Here is a 20457-nt window from a genome sequence, read left to right as displayed (position 1 = left end):
ATAGATAGATATAGATGTATACATATATATTTTCTCATTCCCATGTCTGCTTTTCATACTTTTACTAAACTCCAATTTCAAAATAGTAGTTACCTGTTGGGGAGGGAAGAGATCATTTCAAAACCAAAATTACTGTTTTTAGAAAGTGAAGTCATAAGTCTGGCATAGTGGCAGAGGCCTATAATCTCAACATACTTGGGAGGCTTAAGGTAGGAGGATGGTAAGTTCCAGGCCAGCAAGGGATGGGGTGGTATGTCAGCGGCAGTGCATTTGCCTAGCATGTGTACGACCCTGGGTTCAATCCCCAGCATCTCAAAAACAAAACAAAATGGAAAGCATAGTCATTAGCAAAGCTAATTTATAGTGGGGTTATCCAATACTGGGTGACAGACCACTGGTCCATTATATCCCCCAAAAAACCATGTTTGAGTTGATAAGATGCATCTTTTTTTTGGTACTAGGGATTGAACCCAGAGACACCACTGAGCTATATCCCCAGCCCTTTCTATTTTGAGACAGGGTCTTATTAAGTTGCTTCGGGCCTCATTAAGTTGCTGAGATTGGCCTTGAACTTGGATCCTCCTACTTTAGCCTTCTGAGTCACTGGGATCACATGCACTACACCATTACACCCAGCAAGATGCAAACACTGTGGACCCTTAACTAAGACAACGATATCACCAAACAGTCCCTCTGGTTTAAAAGGCCTTCCTGGGTCTTAAATACTCTAGGATTTTACAACTTGCCAACTACTGATGAACTGCTAGCATTTCAGAGAAATTGCCTGGAGATCAGAACAAAAGAAATTCCACATTAGGGAGCTGTGACTAAAATTTTAGTGATCAAAATCAGGATCTGCAGGACTTGTTCCATGGGAAGCCTTTGTCCATGTGCACTCACTCACCATGGCTGTAATTTCATCGAAGGACTGAAGAAACTCCACGATCTTGGACTTGTGGGAAGGCTCCACTCTAGCAAAGCAGCGGGCATTCAAGCAGGCGTCTCTTTGGGCTGGGGGGCTGAGTTCATCAAACTCCCGGCCTGTAAAAGCCTTTGCTGTTACATCCTCATCCTGGCCAAAGATGCCGATGCGGCGACAGATGGCCACAGCAGTGCCCTTGTTGTCCCCTGTGATCATGATAACACGGATTCCCGCTTGCCGGCACAGCTTCACAGAGGAGGCCACTTCAATTCTGGGAGGATCTAGCATGCCCACGCAGCCCACGAAGGTCAGATTGGTCTGAAGCAAGAGAGCCACAATGAATTAAAACAGGACTTGTGTTGCCCACAGGCTGAACTAACTACCACTGAGCTATATCCCTAGCCCGTTATTTTCTTATGAGAGAAAGAGGGGGAAAAAAAGTCACTAAACACCCTTGTTACCAAATCATTCTTTAAACTCTTATAAAAATATTCTGAAATGGGGAAAAAACATACTGATAAGAGCATTTTGAGACTGGCCACTTTGGTGGCCCATAGTACCAAAGCTTGTTCCTTCTATTCAGAGGTTTAGGATGTCACTTTTCTGATAGAGTATTCCAGTCTGAGGAGAAAAGTGGAAAAAATTCCCTCAACTTTCAATATGTAATGAATTATTTTAAAACAATCCCCCATTAATGTTTTTTAAAGTTTACGTGAATTTAAAAAGTAAATTTATAAGCTTATTTAAGCTCATCTTGATTATTCCACCTTGAAGGCAACAGACTTTTACTTAATTGCTAACTACCTATCTTCAGAGCAACAACTTAAATCATTAAGGGTGACTGTGTGTGGCCTATGGAAAAACCAACCGCCACACCCTGTCCCTGGTGAGATCACCCAACCTCCTACAGGAAACAGCAGAGTCTGGACACATGCCCTGCAGGTGTGGGAGGAGACCATCAGCTACCTCATACTTAATGAAGTTGGCAGAGTCCTCCAAGTGCATCTCTTCTCTTCGCAGAGGGTTGTCATGAGTGGCCAGGGCCAGGCACCGCAGAGTGTCGCTGCCACTTCCCCACTCCCGAATGACAGACATGATCTTCTGTTTGACTCCAGGAGTCATGGGAACCTTCGTACTCCCAACTCGAATGTGGGTGCACCTGTCGATGACACCTTCAGGAGCACCCTGGAGATGTTAACAGATTTACATCAACAGTTTCACTTGCTGGCTCTCCAGGATCTTTACTCTGAAAAAAATACATCAACTACAACCTTTATACTTGCCTTCACAAACATCTTGCTCATGGATGTCCGGCTTGGTTTGTTTGGTGTACAATAAACTGACATTGATTTTCTATCGCGTGAAAACTCGAGAGTGAATTCCTTTTTCATCAGCTGTTTAATGACCTATAAGGAGAACAGAGACTGCTGATGATGACCATCTCTGCACAGCTTCCACGTGCCACTCGACAAAATGCCAGGGGATGGCACTGAATAGATTTAACCCTGCCCCCTAGTCTTAGAGGTAGTAAATTTTAATTTTACATTCTAGTATTATGCTGGAAAAAAAATTAAGACAGAGAAGGGGATAGAAAATTGTGTCTAGGGGCTGGGGATGTGGCTCAAGCGGTAGCGCGCTCGCCTGGCATGCGTGCGGCCCGGGTTCGATCTCCAGCACCACATACAAAACAAAGATGTTGTGTCCGCCGATAACTAAAAAATAAATATTAAAATTCTCTCTCACTCTCTCTTAAAAAAAAAAGAAAAGAAAATTGTGTCTAGAAGTTCTAGAAGGCGGCAACGGGAGCAAACCCAAAAAAAGTCCCAGTGTAAGCCAGGTGGTGGCAATGTCGAAGCTCCATTAGACAACATGCAGCCTGGTGTGTTCTGAGGGCCAGTGCGGCTGCAACATAAGGAAGGACTGATGCAGACAGCTCATAGACCAGAGTCCCTGCAGATCCTTTAGTGCAATGACATGACTAGGCAATGCACTGGAGGCAGAGGCAGGTCTGCCCACCACGCTCTGCAGCGATGGCAATGCTGTGGCACCTCAACAAACTATTGTTAGCCTTATGCATTCTAAATAGTGTTAGGCAGCTGGCAGCCACAATGAGACTTTAGCACATTGATAGTATTTAAACTTCTAGGACCAGAGAGAGCCGAAGACCAGATGTGGGGCCTCCTACTCCTGGTGGGACATGGAAGAGAGCCAGAGCCGGTGGGAGGGAGGAGCCTGGAGTCCTGAGGGCCAAGTAGAGTATTGTTTTAAGGAGGGAGGAAGCCACAATGCCAACTGGTCAGCTTTAGACAGGACTGAGGACCTTGAGCTCTACACTCTTAGCTGCAATTACATATTTCTGCTTTTCTTCTGTTGCGTAGTCTACGACAGCCTGAATAGAGATCCTCAGTGGCTCTGTTGCCACTGAGCACACCAGCACAGGCTCTGCCTAAACACCCGACTCCTGAAGACATGCCCAACTGAACTGATGAGAGACAAAATTTTATCAAGTGTTTTTTTTTTCTTCATCCAAGGAGATTATGGCCTTCCACCATTTTTTGGTTATACGATGAATTATATGGCTTTCCCCCCTATCAGATACACACTTATTAATTATGGAAATCCCCAAGAACCTCAGCATCTCATCTAGGAAGCTGCCCTAAAACCAGAGTGTTGAGCTAGCCTGCCTGGGCTAGGAGTGTCAAGATCACCCTACCAGCCATTGAGCTGCCATAAGTGGCAAAGGGAAAGGTGTAAGCACTGAATCCTGCACCTGGATCCTGTGTATGTTGTGTGCTTTAAGCATTTATATCAACAATGGCTCTAGAAACATGCCGTGACTCTGAGCAAGTGGTGGATCCACAAAAGGAAAAGGTCCTGGTAGAGGAATAAAGACCAAAGTGAATTCTTGCACTGTGGAGCTGGTCAAGGGTGGCAGTCCTAGCCAAGAGGGCAAACAGCTGGCCTTGGTCTCTTAATTGGCAGGCTCTTCTCTGAGTTGGGAAGGGGAACGTGAGGACTTTGCAGCAAGTGAGCAGCACCGAGATCACTTCTGGTCCCTTTGCCAAGCTGTTCCACCTGGCAGATGATTAAAGGGGCAATCCTGCTTGTACTTGTGCTGGTCACCCTGGTGGCTAAGGTACCACTTTTCAGTTCCATGGTGCCACTTGCTTCTCCTGACTGAGTAGGTGTAGTGAGGGGTCTAGAGTCAAATAGCTGTAAACCTGCAAGTTTTTGGGTGGCCTCCGATAGTCGTAGCAATACCACTCTCATGTCTGGCTTTAAAAGGACCTGCCTGCTTGCTTACCAGCTGCCAAGCAGTGGTTTTAACTGAGGTCTGAGATTGGACAGTCCCAGTTTCACACCAGCCACACAAGCAGAGAAAGGATTCTGCGGAGCTGCCCCAGGCTTTCATAGCTATGAGGATATTTGTCACTCAAGTACTTGCCAACTGAGACAGACACTACACTTCAGCAGAGACAGCTTAATTCTGGGGAGGCAGCAAAATGATGCAAAGGTGCTGGGGTGGGAAGCCACCAGGCAGGCAGGCTGTGTCACCTGCCTGCAGGGGGTCAGACTGTTCTTCAATGTCTCAGACTCTATGTGGTCACTGAAATGCTTCTGTGAGATCCTTGGAGAACAGGTGGATCCCTCAGGGTGGTGTTGCCCTAGTCTTCCCTAACACACTGCATTTTGATTGATCTGGTTTGCTAGGAATAAAAGGGTGACTTGCAAAAGCTTAATAAATGTACCCATAACTGACCATTTAGTAGAAGCGAGTCTTTCCTTTATACAGCTTGCTTTCTAAAGAAAGAAAGAAAAGAAAGCAGGCAGGCAGGCTTTTTACCTCTCTCTGGTAACTATCCCCTATCCCAATTTCTCCAAATTCTACCAGGGAACCTTGGTAGAATTTGGAGAAATTCTACAAAGGTCTCAAGTACCAATCAGCAGCCAGCCACCTGGTTATGACAAGCCTGACATCTAGGAGAGGTGTACCTGACCAGGCAAGGTGGTATACACCTATAATCCCAACTATTCAAAAGGCCACTTGAGCTCAAGAGTTAAAGATTAGCCTGGGCAACATAGTGAGATCTTGTTTGTCCCCAAAAGAGAAACTTCTAGGCAGAAGACAGCGGTTACACAAGACTAGTTCTTTGCTGGCCATTGGGCTAGAGGACCCAAAGGAGGATCTATCTCATGCCTGTGCAGGGTCTGGAAAGCAGGTAGCTGGTTTCCACACTGGTACAGGGAGCAAGGTGCTGGGGTTAACCACAGCTCTGCTACCTAAGCAACTGGCCTCTCAGAAATAGCTGCAGTACAGCCAGGGACTGGGCGTTGGCTTACTGGGATGGGAACCAAATGCACCTGGGCCTGACTTCTATCCTGAAGTTTCTGCTATTCCTGCTGGAAGCTCTCCCTTCTCCAATACACACCCCCTGGCTTCTGCCGTTGCCATTCCTCAGTCTCCTCAGCTTGCTCTTGGCCTCATGCTGCTGCTCTACCACCACACAATATGGTGTTCTCAACCCATCAGCACAGCCTCCATTACTACTGCAGTTTGTCTATACTCTGACTCTCATCCAAGCAGTTATTCATCACATTAGTCAGGATCTTGGTCTGAGCAGTGACATGCAGAATGACCAGTCTGGGGCTGAGGAGATCCCCGTGCTGGTAGCCACTGCAGACTGTTTTTACTCAAGTCTAGCCTCACTAAATTTGTGAGACCACAGAAACTTAAGAACAGTACTACAACAGAAGAGATTAGCATGGCACCCTGACGCAGCAGCTCCTGACTAGGACCCTCATGAGGCTCAGTTCCAGTCACTGTAGGTCTCCATCCTTGCTACTAGCCTTGGCCATGATAATGCTGGCTGAATGAGGCCTGCTTGAAGACAGAAGGACAGGACCTGGGAGGCCACTCCTTTGTTCACCACTCAAGAACGCCCATGTTCTCTACCACTCCAACAGACCTCTGATAACAGAATTATGCTGACATCATCAAGTGAGTCAATATTTTTTCCCTTCCCCTTATTGAAGTCTATGTAAAACTTGTATTATTTCTTCCTTAAATGTTTTTTTTAAATGTATTTTTATTTTTAAAAAAATATTTAGTTGTAGATAGCACCACATAAAAATAAAGATACTGTGTGTTTAAGGATCAAACCTACTGCCCCACATATGCAAGGCAAGCGCTTTACCACTGAACTACAGCCCCAGCCCCTTAAATGTATTTTTAGTTGTTGATGGACCTTTATATTTTTTATTTATTTGTATGTGGTGCTGAGAATTGAACCTAGTGCAAGCATTCTACCAATGAGCCATGACCCAGCCCTTCCTTAAATGTTTAATAGAATTGGGCATACTGTGTTTATTGTGGAGGCAGATTTTAAATTACAGCTTCTTTTAAACCATCACTGAAATTTTCTTGTGTCCACTTAAGAAGTTGTGTCTCTGAAGGGCTGGGTGAATTTCTTCTGTTGAATTCCCCCCATCAGTGTTGAGGACTGAACCTAGGAGCACCTTCCACTGAGCCGCATCCCAACCTCTAATAAACTTATTGATGAAGTTAATAATTCACTTTTTTTTGGTGCTGAGGATTGAACCAGGGCCTTGTATAATCTAAAAGTACATTATCTACCAAACTAAGCTGTATCCTAGCCCTGTTAACTGGTTGCTTTCTTTTTTTGGACTTGAGACTGAGCTCCATCGCCACCCTATTTTAATTTTGAGACAGGGTCTCTCTAAGCTCTGAGGCTAGCCTCAAATTTGGGATCCTCTTGGTTCAACATCCTGAATTGCTGAGATCACAGGCATGCATCACCATGCTCAGCTCCCACAACTGATTTTTGACTTTATTATTTTACTTTTTTCTCCCTAGTTGTAGATAAATATAGAGTATTTATTTATATGTGGTACTGAGAATCGAACCCAGTGCCTCACACGTGCAAGACAAGTGCTCTACCACTGAGCTGCAGCCCCAGTGGTAGCTCAGTGCTAGATACTTTTACTTTCTTAAGATAGAAGATTTTTAGGGGCGGGGGTTGTAGCTCAGTCGTAGAGTGCTCGCCTGGTGCGTGAGAGGCACTGGGTTCAATCCTCAGCACCACATAAAAATAAATAAATAAATAAGGTTGAGGTATTAAAAAATGTTTTAAAAAGTTTTTATCATTGATTTTTAATATTTCTTTTCTAATCTACATATTTAATAAATTTCCCTTGAACAATGCTTTAGAATGGTGTTATGGATATTTAGTTCAAAAACATTCTACCTAGATTTTAGGTGGGTTGGTGGCACACAATTGCAATCCAGCTTCTCAGGAGACTAACAAAAGAGGATTTCAACCTCAAGGCCAGCCAGCGAAACTCAGAGAGAAACTGTCTCAAAATTAAAAACAAAATGGGCCAAGAATGTAGCTCAGTAGTACAATGTCTCTGGGTTCAATCCCCTGTACTGATAACAATAAAATCCCCTCTAATTTCCACTATGGCTTTTCTTTTTTGACCCATTCCTTGGGAATTTGCTGAGTCTTGCTTCATTCTATGGACCAGCAGTACCATCTACTCAGGTAAATGATCCACGTGCATTTGAGAAGCACAAGTAGCAGCATAACAGAAATACAGATTTGGTAACATCTACTATTGTTCAAATCTCTTGCATTACAACTGTTATTTCCATTTGTTTATTATTAAATTATTAAATTATCAGTAAGATAATTGCATTAAAACCTCCAATTCTTATTGTAAACTTTTTTTCTTGGGGCGGGGGGTGGCCAGGCTGCTGTTACTGAGGATTGAACTCAGGGGCAACTCAACCACTGAGCCACACCCCCAGCCCTATTTCATATTTTAGAGACAGGGTCTTGCTAAGTTGCTTAGCGGCTTGCTTTTGCTGAGGCTGGTTTTGAACTCACACTCCAGCTGCCTCAGTCTCCTGAGCTACTGTAGACTTCTGTTTCACTTCACACCTTCACAAATCCTTGCTTCATGTGCTTTACACAAATAATGTAACCACTGGATTTAGCACAAGATCATAGGTAACTGACAGTTGTCTTTGCTCTTCCTCAAGAAGTTCTACTGTGTAAGAAAAGAAAGTGGGATGCTGATGGGAAAATAAGGTTAAAGGAAAGTTCTAAGATAAAAAACATTCTATTATTTTCCCCTTGCTAAAGATGATCATCTAAGAGCTGGATACTGAAACAAGAGAGATGGTAGGAGGTTTTTGCTGGAAGCAAAGACAGCCCATTCACAGCATCCTGGGAGAAGGCATCTCATGAACACAGAAAGATTGCCCCTGGTTATCTACTGATTGCTTTTATTTTCTTGGTCCAATAGATAACAAAATTGTTTTACCTGATCAAACACAGGGACAGAAACATTGCATATTTGAAGAAAGAAGGTATAATGAGTTGTTCAAGACAGCGAATGAACTAAGTACATATGGTACAACTGATGGCCAAACACTAACCGAGTTGCAGGCATTTGCACGTTCTATTTTAGAAAGACCCTTCAATTCAGTATCAAATACATTCATCTTCTCTACCAGGCAAGTGAGAGCAGTCTCCGTAGCTTCTCCAACTTTTTCGTACACACCTTTTGCCTGTATAATGATTAAGAACACAGAAAGTGAAAAGGGAGAAGCAGCAAACAGGTAAATTTCTCTTTCGTATTTTTTCATAGCACATGTCCTCTCTTGCATCATTACTCTAAAGGCTGTTTTTACCTTGCTCTAGACCCAGATATTTAAAAACACATTTGAAGTATAGGTACACATTATCTTATTGTAGTAATTAGCATTTTCATTTCCTTTAAATATATGAAACCACTAGTCACGGTATTCAGAGTTTTCAAATAGTATTTATAATTTCAGGCCATTGCTTATTATTCTGAACAGCAAACATTTGTCTTTGATGGAGATAAAAAGCAAAGGATTTACCTTACTATATGATAAAAAAGTTTTTCTGTTGGCTAAATCAAGGACATATGTTTATCTATCTTAAGCAAAATCAATACACCAGGCTCTCAGGAAAAATTCTTTGTAACCTGGGTTTTATTCATTTACAGTAACTGGTGTCAACAGCCAAGATCATCACACACACCACAATTCTTAGTCAAGGAACTGCAATACTCAATCATAAGACTCTAGGAAAAGATGCTCAGCTTTTTTTTGGCTGGTCATGCCTGACAAACAGGCTCTTGAATGGAAAGGGGAAATAAATAAAGCCTTCAAAAGGGAGGAAGGCTGGATTTTCATTCTAACCACCCACAAGGAAACTCCAGGTTCTAGTTTCTCACTAAGATTCTTACCTCATTATAATCCAAAGCAGAGTCATTACAAAGAGCACAAATTGTTGCTAATTCTACAAGACCATCATATTGATGACATTTCACTGGTTTATCATCTTTATGCCTAACAAACAAGAAAACATTCTTGGATCAGTGTTATCTCTGCTGATACCCTTCCCCAAAATTAATAATGAAAATAGAATTTCTGAGACCACAGACTTGAATGCATTCAAAAGAATTTGATGGGGGCTGGGGATGTGGCTCAAGCGGTAGCGCGCTCGCCTGGCATGCGTGCGGCCCGGGTTCCATCCTCCAGCACCACAAACAAAAGATGTTGTGTCTGCCAATAACTAATAAATAAATATTTTTTTTTAAAAAAAGAATTTGATGGCTCTTTGAAATGTGATGCTGAAGCTGGGTACAGGCCTGTAATCCTAGTAACTCAGGAGGCTGAGGCAGGAAGATAACAAGTTCAAAGCCAGTCACTGCAACTTAGTTAGACTATGTCTCAATATAAAAAGTGAAACTGTGGATGTGGCTCAGTGGCAAAGCATTCCTGGGTTTAATCCCCAATATTAACCCTCACCCCAAAAGAATGCATCTCTGTATCTCTGTTAATGGGAAATCAGTAAAAGAAATTCCTTATCAATTAAACTCCACCACTGGTATCAATGAAGAATAAAAACCCCACTTGAAATTTTGAGCTTTTAAAGGGAGCTAAATAAAGATGAAAAAGATGACTGGCTTATAACTTTTGTCTTTCACCAAATGTGCTATATTTTGTTTTTTGGAACACTGCCTTACACCACATTCAGAATGCCACCTCAGTTTTTTGTTTATTTTTTGTGGTGCTGGGGATTGAACTCAGCCTAGTACATGCCAGGCAAGTGCTTTACCACTGAGTTATCCCCTCAGCCCTATCTTAGCAAACCAACACAAACACCACAGTGCCAAACAGATCCTGTATGTGAAAAGCAGGATGGGTCACTCACACTTCTCCAATGGGTGCATATGTTGATCCAGTTATGGTAAACTCATTGAGCGAACAACTATCACCTTCAACTCTGTCCAGAATGAACATCTATAGGGGTAAAAAGCATAACGTTATTTAACAGATACGAAAAGTCCTGCTTAAAAAATTGATCTTTGGGGGGCTGGGTTGTGGCTCAGCAGTAGAGCGCTCGTGTTGCATGCATGAGACCTTGGGTTCGATCCTCAGCACCACATAAAAAATGAACGAGTGAAATAAAGGTATTGTGTCCAACTTAAAAAAAAAAAAAAAAAAAAAAAAAAAAAAAAAGATCTTTGGGGGCTGGGGTTGTGGCTCAGATACTCAGATGTAGGGTGCTCACCTAGCAAGTGCGAGGCCCTGTGTTCAACCCTCAGCACCACATAAAAATAAATAAAGGTATTATGTCCAACTACAACTAAAAAACAAATTAAAAAAAATTGATCTTTGGCAGTTCAATGCAAAAACAAACAAACCAAAACCTTCTCATTTAATAATTTTAACCTACCTCATTCATCCCATCCCACTCTCACCTACCAGTCTGAGAAACAGCATCAATGAGATGCTAAATCATTAATTTGCAGCAGTGGTAACAGATACAGATGACAGACAAAAACCTAAGATAAAGACTATGGGTCAGCAAAAGGTCAATTCTACTGACTTGGGTTTTTCTTTAGAATGCTCAGAATTCCAAATTTCAACTGGCTGACTGAGAAAGTTGTTACAGCCTGATCTGACAAAAGTAATATTAGGTAGTCTGTATTTAGAGCAAAGCATGAAAGCTTAGAAAGAATAAACTCACATTTCAAGAGTTGCATAAACATTCCCTGAGTAAAATAAGACAAAGTGCTTCTATGTACCTTCCCACTCACTTTATTATGGTAATAGCTCATTTTCTATGAAGGTATATAACTAGATGTATACAGTAAGGAGCCAAGAGGGCTGAATGAACTGTGTCCTCTTGAGAATACAGATGGAGGCTGGCTCAAGCAAAGCACTGCTCCCCCTCCCCCATTCCCCCAATGCTCAGCATGCATACTAGGCAAGTTCTGCACAACAGAGCTCCACCCAAGGGCCAGAAAATTCTTAACATTATGGAGGAATCAAGTGACGTGAGCTACTTTCTTACATAAAATTTTTTCTTGGTTTGCTTCCAAAATATAATTCAGAAGCCCAATTTACAAGAATAAGATTTAGACTTGTAGTTTCATTACAAACTGAAACCATAAACCTTTCTAAAAAACAAACTCCCACAAGTTCCAAAGAAACAATAACACATCTCAACTATACCAAAAAGAAAAAGATTGGTTTTTCTGAGCTGTATTCCTAGTGACACAAGAGGTTGAGGAAGAAGGATTTCAAGTTTAAGGCTTAGTTAATCCCTGTCTTTTTTTTTTTTTTTTAAAGTGGTGTTTGGGGATTGTGCATGCAAAGCAAACACTCTATCAACTGAGCTATATCCCCAGCCCTAAACTCTGTCTTAAAATAAAAAGGTTTGGGGATGTAGCTTTGTGGAAAACACCCGTGGGTTCAATCCCCAGAACTAAAAAAGAAAGAAGATTCACATTTAATGAGAAAAAAAAAAAATCAGCTAATTTTTAAAATAACTTATTTTGTCCCACAAGATTTACTTCTTATACAGCAGATACTTTTAAATTCCAAAGACAGACTCAGAAATAAAACATCACTGAAACGAAACTAAAAAGCTATGAGTAAGAAAGACATCACAAGGTGATTTAAAAATAAAATTTTTAAAAAATCCACACATAAAATGGAATTCAAAACAGTGATAACTCTAGAGCAAAGATTCTAGTTCAAATAATTTGTCACGAGTTTATAACTACTCTGTCAAAAAGATTTATAACCAAGGTCAGGCTGTCCCAGCTCCTGCCATATTTTTTCGAACACATAGACCATCTAATAAACAAAGTTTGTCAAAAATACTTTAACAGCATCAACCCCCAACTCTATTAAAAAAATTGTTTTCCCCAATGATATTTGGCATTTTATATACACAATTACTAAGTGGGCCAGGTTTAATTAACCCATTTTTCCTACAAGAAAATTCAACTTTGCCTTTTATTATAAAAGTTGGGTCACTCTCAGACCTGTCACTTAACTTCTCAGCCTTAGTTTTCTACTTTCTCGAGCAGGACTGTCAAACATTTAAATAATGTCACATATGAAAACAAATTAACTGCACTAAATAGAAATCAAAACAATGGGGCATCATTACTACATACCATGTTTTTTTTGCTGCTGCTGTTGTTTTTTTCCTTTTTATGGTACTGGGGGTGGAACCCAAGGACTTGTGCATGCAAGGCAAGCACTCTACCAACTGATATATCCCCAGCCCTCATGCTATTTCTTAATGATACTCCATTTTAAATTCCACTTGGCATGCCTGCAATACCAACTCAGAAGGCTGAGGCAGGAGGATCCAAGTTCAAGGCCTGCCTCAGGTACTTAAAGCAAGTTAGTAAGACCCTGTCTCAATTTTTTTTTTTAAAAGGGATAGGGCGGGCTTGGTGACGCAAGCCTATAATTCCAGGCTGAGGCAGGAGGATCCGAGTTCAAAGCAAGCCTCAGCAAAAGCAAGGTGCTAAGTAAGACCCTGTCTCTAAATAAAATACAAAATACAAAATGGGCTGGGGATGTGGCTCAGTGGTTGAGTGCCCCTGAAATCAATCCCTGGTACCCCCCCCAATAAATAAATAAGTAAATAAAATAAAAAAGGGGTTAGGGATGGAGCTGTAGGGTGTATTGGGTGGAGGGAAGTGAAATTCCTTGGATTTATAACAGAGTTTAATATATTCTAGAAGACACTCAAAATTCTAATCCACACCACCTAACTTTAGAAATGTGCTTGGGCATTCAGACTGTGACCAAGTAAACCATTTAGGATCTGCAGGGTGGAACTGTCTTAAGTCAAGGGTAGTTACATAACACCTCTGCAAACGTTGTACAGAATACAAATTCTACATCAGGTTTCTGCTGGGAGGCAGAACACAACTCAGAAAAGACAGCCCTTTCCCTCTACTGTAAATAAAAAATAATCTGAGGAAGAATAAAAGAAGATAAGAGCAACAACAATAACAACAATAAACTAGGAAACTGAAAACAGTTTCATTATATTAGCTCAAATAAATTCATATACATTAGTTTCTTTCATGGATGTAACAACTATTCTGAGGAATTAAAACTTCAGGGCTAAATTTATTTGGGGGAAACTAAATTGTAAATACAATTTCCATTTCTTTGTCTCAAACAATTAGAATAACAAAATTAGCTTCTGACTAATTCTCCAACCTTTCAGTTGTAAGAAAAATGAACTAACCACACCAATCTACCGCCCCAGAGAGAACCAAGGAAAACTTAGAAGCGCTTTAAGAATCTGACCATCAATTCTAAACCTGGGTTTGGACCTCTCAATATTGGGGGTTGGGACCATATCTAAAATTCACAAGGAATTCAAAATTGGCAAGATAAACATTCATAGGGCTTGATGTTAAACACACACATAAGCCCATGTATACATGTTTCTTTCTCTTAAACTCAGAGATAAGGTCAAGAGGACAACTCTTATCTTTTAATGTCATACAAAGGCATTATGTAACAAGTCCATTCAGGTGCAGATTTGTATCCTATAAAGGGTAATGTGATTTTACTTCCCTATAACACTAACCAATTCTGTAATCAAGCCTAGCAATCCATAATATTTTGTTTACTTTCTTAATTTCCTTCTTACAGCCAATTTTACAGATTTCCTGCTTATTAATTAGCCCAATAAAAACTTTTAACATGCGTACAGTCTACATTTGTATGGGTCATTTGTACCTTTAGCAAAATACTCATACCAAGTTGTTTTATTTCTTCAGCTCTTATTTTTTCAATAAGGGCATGTTTAAATGGTTTCTTATCTTACCCTGAATGATGATCAAACAATATAAGAAAGGAAGGATATGCCTATGAAATGAAGCAAGTCATAAAACAATTATTTACTGCTCAGGAAGAAAGCATGCTTTATTTAATGTTTTACGGAAACAGCCATTAGGACTTCAGATAGGAGGTTAACTAATAGCTTCCTCTATATATCTGTTAATATTCAGATGCCAAGAGGCAGAGGATGGGAAATCAAGAAGTCTCCATTATCTCCATAAAAGTTAGCAGCTACTTAGACATCCCATATTTCAAAAGACAGTTTCATTTCCTCCCAAGTATTTACAGATTGGGCTTAGACCTTCCACACAACCCATAGAATGGTAGAAATCAGAAAGCAAAGGTTCTGATGGCATGAGTTATATTGTCAGGATGAGCACAGAACCACTATAGGAAAGAGTCTTAAAGGACACCCTTACCCTGCAGACTGACATCTGGTTTGTTGTAAGTGTGCCAGTCTTGTCTGAGCAGATAACAGAAGTACAACCAAGAGTTTCCACAGAAGGGAGGCTTCGGACAATGGCATTCTTCTTTGCCATTCTGCGAGTTCCAAGAGCCAGGCAGGTGGTGATGACAGCAGGCAGACCTTCAGGGATGGCTGCAACAGCCAGGGCCACTGCAATCTTAAAGTAGTAGATAGCACCTCTGATCCAGGAGCCACCGTGAACTGGGTCATTAAAGTGCCCAATATTTATGATCCAGACTGCAATGCAAATAAGGGAAATGACTTTGGAAAGCTGTTCCCCAAACTCATCCAGTTTCTGCTGAAGGGGTGTTCTCTCCTGTTCTGTTGCAACCATTTCATCCCGGATTTTGCCAATTTCAGTGTTGACTCCAGTTGCAACCACCACTCCCATGGCTTTCCCAGCAGCAATGTTTGTACCCTAGGGAGAAGTAGAGAACTGGTCACATTCCATATTAAATACTGATCAGTTAACCCAGACCCTGGATTTTGACCATGACCCCCAGATTCTCTCACCATGTTCTACTAGGCCTTCTCAACTGTGAGTGAGCAATGCCTCTTGAAGGCACCAAGGTACTTCCCCAAACCTGGCCTGGATTCCAGGCAGTGCCTACTTAACCCAGAGCAGCAATGTGCTGACCCACTGGATCTCTGTTCACAAGATGCAGCCTAGTTTGCAGGCCTTGGGCATGGCAGCACTCCAACCATTCCGTGTTCCCAGGTTCTCAAACTCCACAACTTTTTTTTTTTTTAAATATAAATATAGTTCTCTGTGGACACAACATCTTTGTTTGTATGTGGTGCTGAGGATCGAACCCGGGCCACAAGCATGCCAGGCGAGCGCGCTACCGCTTGAGCCACATTCCCAGACCCCTCCACAACTCTTAACTCTATTGACTATAATTCATTATTTTACTTACATTGGCTAAGCTCTTATTAACACATAAAATTCCATCATTTAAAATATCACTCTAGATTCCACAACCAAAATCCCTGCATTTCTATGGTATTTAAGAATTAAATAGTACAATTAACATTCACCTACCGGTCACCTAGACTGAAAGGTTTGCCTGTTTGTACTTTCTGCAAACACACACCTTTTCTTTGTGAGCCAGAAAGAACAGCAGCAGCAGCAGCACCTACACCATTCTGAAAACACTCTCTGCAGGCTAAGGCTTCTCCAAACAAACTTTTTCAATTATGTTTATAGAATTTCACCATGTTTGACCTAATCTTTTTTTCTTCCCTCAAAACTTGCCAATCAAAACAAAAGACAACATTCCACAACTGGGTTACCATTGGATTTTTTTTTTTTGGTGATAGATTGAAGTCAGGGCCTCTTACATGCAAAGCATGTGCTCTACCACTGACTACACTCAGAGCACTATTATTGATGTTTTCTGACAGCTGAGACTAACCATAAGAGTGTAATTATCCTTTGGAATAATACCCAGTATTTTCTAAAGCCGTTGAAGGCAGCCAGTGAAAAACAACATCCATGGATCTTTAAAAGTCCAGGTATGTCTCCAGGTAAAAATACATTTGAGCCAGATGTTGTGGTGCATACCTATAATCCCAGCAGCTAGGGAAGCTGAGGCAGGAGACTGTAAGTTGGAGGCCAGCCTGGACAGTTTAGTGAGGCCCTAAGCAACTCAGTGAGACCCTGTGTCAAAGGAAAAATGGCTAGGGATGTGGCTCAGTGACTCAATCCCCAGTACATAAAATAAAATAAAAAAACAGAGGGAAAAGATGTAGCTCAGTGGCACAGTGGGTGCTCAGCATGTGTGAGGCCATGGTTTCAATCTGCAGCACCACCAACTCTCCCCACCTCCCCGGAGGAATATGATAGGGTACTCACAGAAAACAGCATATTCTTTTTATCTTGGTTGACAGCCCGTGGGTCAGGGACAGGGTCGGTGTGCTTAATAACTGAAACAGACTCACCTAAGCAGGTTGTGAGACAGAAGATACAGTTAGATCTGGCACCCCCAGAACCCGGAACCCTCATCCATGCCAACCCATTTCCATTTTAGGGATATTATCAACTTGGGAAAAGGAACATAAGGTCCAATCCATTAAAAAGGGGCAAACTACGATAATTTAGAAATGGAAATTCCAGAATAAAGAATGTGAAGATAAAGTAATTTTAATTTCAAAATAAAGGAGCTAAATTTTGAAATAAAATCCCAATCGTATTTATTTTCTGGAATAACTAGTGGAATTAATTTACTACCCTATACACTATTATGAATCTGACAAAAGATATGGTTCCACATTTGGCCTAAAACTATAGTATTATAGATTATTTAACAAGACACTCAAGCATTTTAAAACAGCAACTGTTAAGGGAGACCCACCCTGAGAATTTCAGGCCTTCAACCCAATCATTTCCTTAACATTTTATGGCTTAAATGGCTTGCAGCTTGTTGCTTCTAATGGGAGTTTAGATAAGCTATTCATGTAACAAAACAATTAAAATTAGGAGCCTAGGTTACTCATTCATGGTATCAATGACATTAGTTGCTTTTAAAAACTGATAATCAGATAACTCTTGGTAGCCTTTAGATTTTATATTTACTAGCTATTTAATTCAGGTTAGCATTGTTTTCAGAGTTAATCTTCTGACAACCTTACTTCCAGTTAATTGGAACCCTCCACCCTAAATTGTGCCTTTATCACACAAAGAAAGGAAAATGTTAAAAAAAAAAAAAATCACAAACCTAGGAATGCAAACTCCAGGTAGCTAAATAGTTGCCTTTTTTGGCTCACAGTTATTAATTGTACCTTTGCTTATTGCAAAGTATGTAGATGCAAGATTAGTACTCCTCCAACGGGAAAAAACATCTCAGCATTGAATCAGTCACTTTCCGCAAAATAGGGAAACTTCAACATCTGAGATTATTACTCTCAATTAATGAGGAATTTGTAACCTTTTTTAAAAAAGTAAAATTTTATTTTAAAACCAAAACTGTTTTGTTTTTTTTTTTTGTAGCCGGGCACACCTGTAATCCCGAAGCTCAGAAGGCTGAGACAGGAGGATGGAGATTCAAAACCAGCCTGAGTAACAGCGAGGTGCTAAGCAACTGTGAAATCCTGTCTCTAAATAAAATACAAAATAGGGCTGGGGATGTGGCTCAGTGGTCAAATGCCCCTGAGTTCAATCCCTGGTCCCCCCGCAACCCCCGCAAAAAAAAAAAAAAAAGTCAAAGCCCTAAGAAAACAAATATCAAAGAAGAGAGAATTAGGGTGAAATACCGTAAGGGACAGTGGGCAAGAGCTAACTCTATTAGCATGGGAAATGAGAGGATTGAGCAATGTCAGTGACTTTCCAATATACTAATACTTACCAGTGAGAATCGACTGGTCAACTCTCAAAGTTGTCGATTTGATGGAAGTCAATCTTATATCAGCAGGAACTTTGTCACCAACTAAGGGAAGGAAGAGATAAAGTGAGCAAGTTTTGCCACAGTTATAATTATAACCATATTATAATTTTACTTCAAATCAAACATAATTCTTAAAGAAAATATACAGTACAAAATACAAAAGTCATTAAAACAAACAAATGATCAACCTATCTCAAGTTCATAAAATCTGTGATAGTAGCACTCTGAGGCTGTGGCAGAGTGCTAAGGCCAGCCTGGGCAACTTAGCAAGACCCTGTCTTAAAATAAATAAGGGCTGGGGATGCAGCTTAGTGGTACAATATCCCTAGATGAGGATCGCAAGTTCACAGAAACTTGAGAGGAGCTAAGGAACTCAGTAAGACCTAGTTCCCCACCCCACCCCCAATCAATCAATCTATCTCCAGATTAAAAAAAAGTTTGGCTACATACATGCTCATATAGGACACCAAGCTTTCGCTGTGTAATAAGTAAGGTATTTTCTTAGGCTTCCTATATCTTATGATTCAGTTCATCAAGAACAGTTACATTATTATGAACAGGAAACAGATGGTTTTCCAAAAAGATGCTCAATTAACCTCACATAAGATAATTCAAAAATAAATCTGGAGCCGGGCACAGTGGTGCATGCCTATAATTCTAGCAGCTTGGGAGGCTGAGGCAGGAGGATCGTGAGTTCAAAGCCAGCTTCTGCAAAGGTGAAGCACTAAGCAACTCAGCAAGACCCTATCTCTAAATAGAATACAAAATAGGGCTGGGGATGTAACTCAGTGGTCGAGTGTCCCTGAGTTCAATCCTCAGTACAAAAAAAAAAAAAAAAAAAAGAGTACAGGGGCTGTAGCTCAGCAGTAGAGAGCTTGCCTAGCATGTGTGAAGCACAAATAAAATAAAGGCATCCTGTCCATCTACAACTACCAAAAAAATTTTAAAATTTAAAAAAAATCTGTACAGACACTACTTTTAACTATGAATCTAATAAACAAAAACTGTTAATGTGGGAAACACTCATGTAATATCAACAGGCACATCTGGTATTTACAACTCCCTTCCAGACTTTGTGATCACCCTGTATGTGTGCTACTGGTCAAAGAGGAAGGCTGCAAAATTTGGCAGGCAAACTGGCAATACATACCCAACTGCAAAGCACAACATTTTTACCCCATAACTCCATTGCTCTCCCATACCGGGGATTAAACCCAGGTGAAGCCACCAGAGCCATATCCCCAGTCCTTTTTTCTATTTCGAGACAGGGTAGTCCTCCTCTTTAGCCTCCTGAGTGGCTGGGATTATAGGCATGCATTACCATACCCCTTTTACCCTAATTCTCCTACAGGAATTTACCCTACTGACACTGCTCACAGAGCACATGTTTAATTCACAGCACAGTCTTTTGGTAATAGACTCTACTAACAATAATGTGAAAGCTTCCTCTAAGACACACTGCACACTGAGTATATCTTAGATGTGAGTGATGTGTATGGGGCTGCCAGTGGCATAAGAAAATACCTCTGGGAAGGTGTTAACAAACTGGAAACACTGGGGCATGGGTGGAGGAGACTTTCTCACCTTATTTGCTCTGGTACCTTTTGAAAAGTGTATTATCACAAATTAATAAAACTTTTGCATAACTTGAAAAAGATCTTTTAGTCAACTGAACTTTCTTTCCTGGGCTAAAGAATTCCTTTAATAACTCTTTAAAGGGACCATATCTTAATCCCTGGAGGCTGGAGCATCTCAAGTTCTAGGCCAACTTCAGCAACTGGGCAAGATTTTCTCTCAAAATAAAAAATAAGGGCTGGGATGCAGCCTGGGTTCCATCCCTAGAATGTTGGCGGAGGTGGGTAGTGGAATGTAGGGAGCTGGGAGTGCAGCTCAGTGGTAGAGTGGCACAGGCCCTAGGTACTAGGATTCCACCCCTAGTACCATCATCCCAGAAGCGTAAAACAGCTTTCCATGACTTTCTGAAACCGGCGTGGTTTTATAAGTATTAATGTAAAAACTAAAAATTAAAATCATTTGTAATTCTAGGATGATTTATTCTAAAGTCAAAATGTAATTTTTCTAGACTTATTCTATATACTGAATTATTATTGTCACTGGTTATATGTAAAGTAACAAAATAGTCGTCCTGTTTAAGAAATAAAATTTGAAGAGAAAAAAGGTAAACACCGGACTTGTTAAATCTACAATTTAGTTTCAAATTTACACTTCAGAGTTTAAGAATATGATTTGCTTTTTTACCTTTAGTGCATGAAACAACTTTGCAGTAGGCAATGTGATCGCAAAATGGCGCAGAAAGAGTAATACATAATCTCAAGAGGCAAAGATCATCCTAGCATTTGACTGCAGGGACACATACGTTGAGGTGAAATACCTGCTGGAAATGCTTATGCAACAAAGAGCAATATTCCAAATGAATAAACCAGAACCTTTCATTTTA

The 20457-nt window shown here is 40.7% G+C and overlaps 1 protein-coding gene across 2 annotated transcripts in view; it reads right to left on the bottom strand.

Moving 5' to 3' along the window:
* Atp2a2 (ATPase sarcoplasmic/endoplasmic reticulum Ca2+ transporting 2) overlaps positions 1-20457 on the bottom strand; it is a 56158-nt gene that overhangs the window by 8689 nt on the left and 27012 nt on the right. For both annotated transcript variants that reach the window (XM_026385997.2, XM_026385999.2), the window contains exons 6-14: positions 17961-18041; positions 16472-16557; positions 14570-15034; positions 10195-10283; positions 9224-9326; positions 8385-8516; positions 2206-2328; positions 1889-2107; positions 905-1240 (exon numbers count right to left, since the gene is read on the bottom strand). In XM_026385997.2, coding sequence (XP_026241782.1) covers positions 905-1240; positions 1889-2107; positions 2206-2328; positions 8385-8516; positions 9224-9326; positions 10195-10283; positions 14570-15034; positions 16472-16557; positions 17961-18041 — 1634 coding nt within the window. The remainder of the gene's footprint in view (positions 1-904; positions 1241-1888; positions 2108-2205; positions 2329-8384; positions 8517-9223; positions 9327-10194; positions 10284-14569; positions 15035-16471; positions 16558-17960; positions 18042-20457) is intronic.

The sequence above is a fragment of the Urocitellus parryii genome, chromosome 3, assembly GCF_045843805.1.
Source record: "Urocitellus parryii isolate mUroPar1 chromosome 3, mUroPar1.hap1, whole genome shotgun sequence".
NCBI classification, from domain to species: domain Eukaryota; kingdom Metazoa; phylum Chordata; class Mammalia; order Rodentia; family Sciuridae; genus Urocitellus; species Urocitellus parryii.
Note: the sequence above shows the minus strand (reverse complement) of the source record. Positions and strands in the feature narration are given on the sequence as shown.